This window comes from Priapulus caudatus, unplaced genomic scaffold, assembly GCF_000485595.1.
Source record: "Priapulus caudatus unplaced genomic scaffold, Priapulus_caudatus-5.0.1 Scaffold669, whole genome shotgun sequence".
Lineage (NCBI taxonomy): Eukaryota > Metazoa > Priapulida > Priapulimorpha > Priapulimorphida > Priapulidae > Priapulus > Priapulus caudatus.
The window spans coordinates 18,315-21,179 of NW_014577730.1; the positions used below are offsets into that span (position 1 = coordinate 18,315).

The 2,865-nt window shown below is 40.7% G+C and overlaps 1 protein-coding gene across 2 annotated transcripts in view; it reads right to left on the reverse strand.

Moving 5' to 3' along the window:
- Positions 1–47: 47 nt before the first annotated feature.
- LOC106812639 (homeobox protein Hox-A1-like) overlaps positions 48–2,865 on the reverse strand; it is an 18,004-nt gene continuing 15,186 nt past the window's right edge. For both annotated transcript variants that reach the window (XM_014816558.1, XM_014816557.1), the window contains exon 3: positions 48–1,910. In XM_014816558.1, the coding sequence (XP_014672044.1) occupies positions 1,510–1,910 (401 nt within the window). In that variant the 3' untranslated portion in view covers positions 48–1,509. The remainder of the gene's footprint in view (positions 1,911–2,865) is intronic.

Here is a 2,865-nt window from a genome sequence, read left to right on the forward strand (position 1 = left end):
GCACGTATTAACACACACGTATTATTACCCACGTATTAACACGCACGTATTAACACACACGTATTATTACCCACGTATTAATACACACGTATTAACGCAGGCTGTGTCGTGATTCTATATGATGCTATATAAACTAACGGCGATAACTATTAAAATATGCATATTACGAGTACAGTAATGCAATATTTACAGCCACATTAAATTATCATCTATGTATACCTTCGAGAATAACGTTAAATGTACATATATTAAGAAATCTGCCGAGAGATTCTGGACGGTGGGAGAGACTCATAGAAGAGAATTTTATAACGAGACACAGAAGTACGCGTAGTTAAACATGGAACCCTCGAAACTCTCCGTTGGAATGTGTAAATCAAAGTGTGCGCATAAACTACTACGGTGTGTGTCGTATAAGTAATGTAACCTATAGTTCGTACAGTAACCTCTCACTCAGATCGATCTAGTTTATCAATTTAATTGATATTCTTAATTGACACAGTTAGTTAACATCATTATTTAGATATTGTGCTATTTTATAGCAGTTTCGTGCACTTACCTTTAGTAAGACATGGACTATCAGTCTACATGAATACCCCGAATGTTCTACCTATGAATAATGTTTAGCCTCTGTATTATGTTATTGACTTTGCTCTAACGAGGAGCATATTTCGCGACAATTCGATTGGAATTGGTGATAACCCGTTATAACCTCACTATAACCGCGCCCCTAAATCTAACTAGCATGAAATTGACTTCCATTAAAATATAGCAATGTTTCAACGATAACATCGCAGTGCCTTCAGAGCGCGAGAGAAATCATTAAACTATAATTGCATGATTGCCGAATTACAAATGAAATGGTGACCACGAATATATACACAAGTATATAGGAAAACATGACGTAACGCCATATCACGACTGGGGGGGGGGAATGTCTTCATTGGAATGTAATAGCTGCTGTAAGGAACACAAAATTACGCGCTTATAAAAACACAATCGAACTCTCACATGCTATTCTGCTACGCCTACAACCTAAACGAAAGTTTAAAAAACGTCATTTTTTCCCCACCCCTGATTGCACAACCCTTAGCTAAAACATTATTGGGAGGAAAGTGAGACAAATTAATAATACCCACACGGTTATACGCATGAGTGAACAGACAGCCCCGCCTTGTGTCTGTCCCATTAGAGTTCGCACTTTTTAATGTCTGCGTTGTTTCAATAATGACAAAGGTCCCCGGGCGTTCTCCAAAAATCTAACTTTCAAATTTATCTTTCAAGCGGCAACGCAATTCCAGGAGGCATTCGGTATTTCGTATATCGGGCGTAAGCTGCAGCACAGCTAATTAGATTGGTAATGACGATGAGCCCAAACTGAAGCTGTCCGTGTATCTAGCGTCAGTGAGCTTCATGTTGACAACACATCCAACAAAGACGGACGTGGGTCATATATATAGAAAGACAGCATGTAACGTGTATGCACGTATTTACGATCGTAACGTGAAGGACTTAGGATGTGGACGATGGAGCGAGAGACACGGGCGTATCGACGGGAGGGTCGCTCGCGTCCTTGCTCTTATCCGAGCCGCTTGATTCGTCGGTCGTCTGCTGAATTAGCGGCGGTGCCAGACCTTCCCTTATGCGCTTCTTCTGCTTCATGCGTCGATTCTGGAACCAGATTTTCACTTGCGTCTCGTTGAGGCCGAGCGACGCAGCGATCTCTATGCGTCGCGCTCGCGTCAGGTATTTGTTAAAGTGGAATTCCTTTTCCAGTTCCGTCAGCTGCCGATTTGTGAAATTCGTCCTGCCACTGTTGTTCACTCCGCCGCCGCCGCCGCCTACACCGCCGCCGCCGCCGCTCACCGGCTGTGACGTCATGTATCCATAATCTAGCGACACCGGGGGTTTCACTGGAAAGAAAAAGGGAATAAATGATGGCGAACGTTCGTTTGAAGCGAAGAAGGGACGAGTTTTTGTTTGCTATATGCGCAGAGAAAGCACGATGTGCGCATGCGTGAATAGTTATTATGCATGCAGGCATTCAGTAAGCATTCTCAAGTGAACAAACAGCCGATAAGACCAGATGGTGTTCGAGCGTTGTGGATACCGACCGAGACTATGCAATTAATAGTTCGATGCTTTCATAGTTCAATAAATTACTGCAGAAATTATATCAACGAATATCTTTCTCGAAAGTCAATATTATGTGTTCTTTCTAAGAATATCAAAAGAACAAAAACAATTTAACGCGCGAAATTGGAAGCATTACTCATATTTATTATATATTTTCTCATTTTATAAATTACATTTGACAAGTTATAGTGATGTCCAAATTAAAGAAAGATTATTGAAAGCGTCCTATTTCGGTGTGTGGTATTTACTGAGCGTACAAGATGCCGTATCGACTGTGGAACGTAATACAATCGTCCCCGTTTTATCGGGCCTCGGATGACCGGGCGCACCGCTTAAACGACACATGTCTACGAAAAAAAGAATCCTTACGCACGTTGTTATCTGTTATCCATTTAACTGCGGAGCACCGCTTAATAGGGACGTTTCGACCTGTCCCGATTAAGCGGGGACCACTGTATTTTCAAATAAATAGGCCAAATTCACGTATTAAAACATAATTATGATTGCATATTTTGCGATCAATGTGGCAACTACGGTTGTTATATATCGCGCATCACAGCGCAAAAACGCATAAAAAACTGTATATATATATATATATGCGTGTCGTTATATCTGTCTAATAAGAATAATAAGATGTGTAACGTATATGTATGTATATATATATATATATATATATATATATATAGTAGTGTGTGTGTGTGTGTGTGTGTGTGTGTGTGTGTGTGTGTGTGT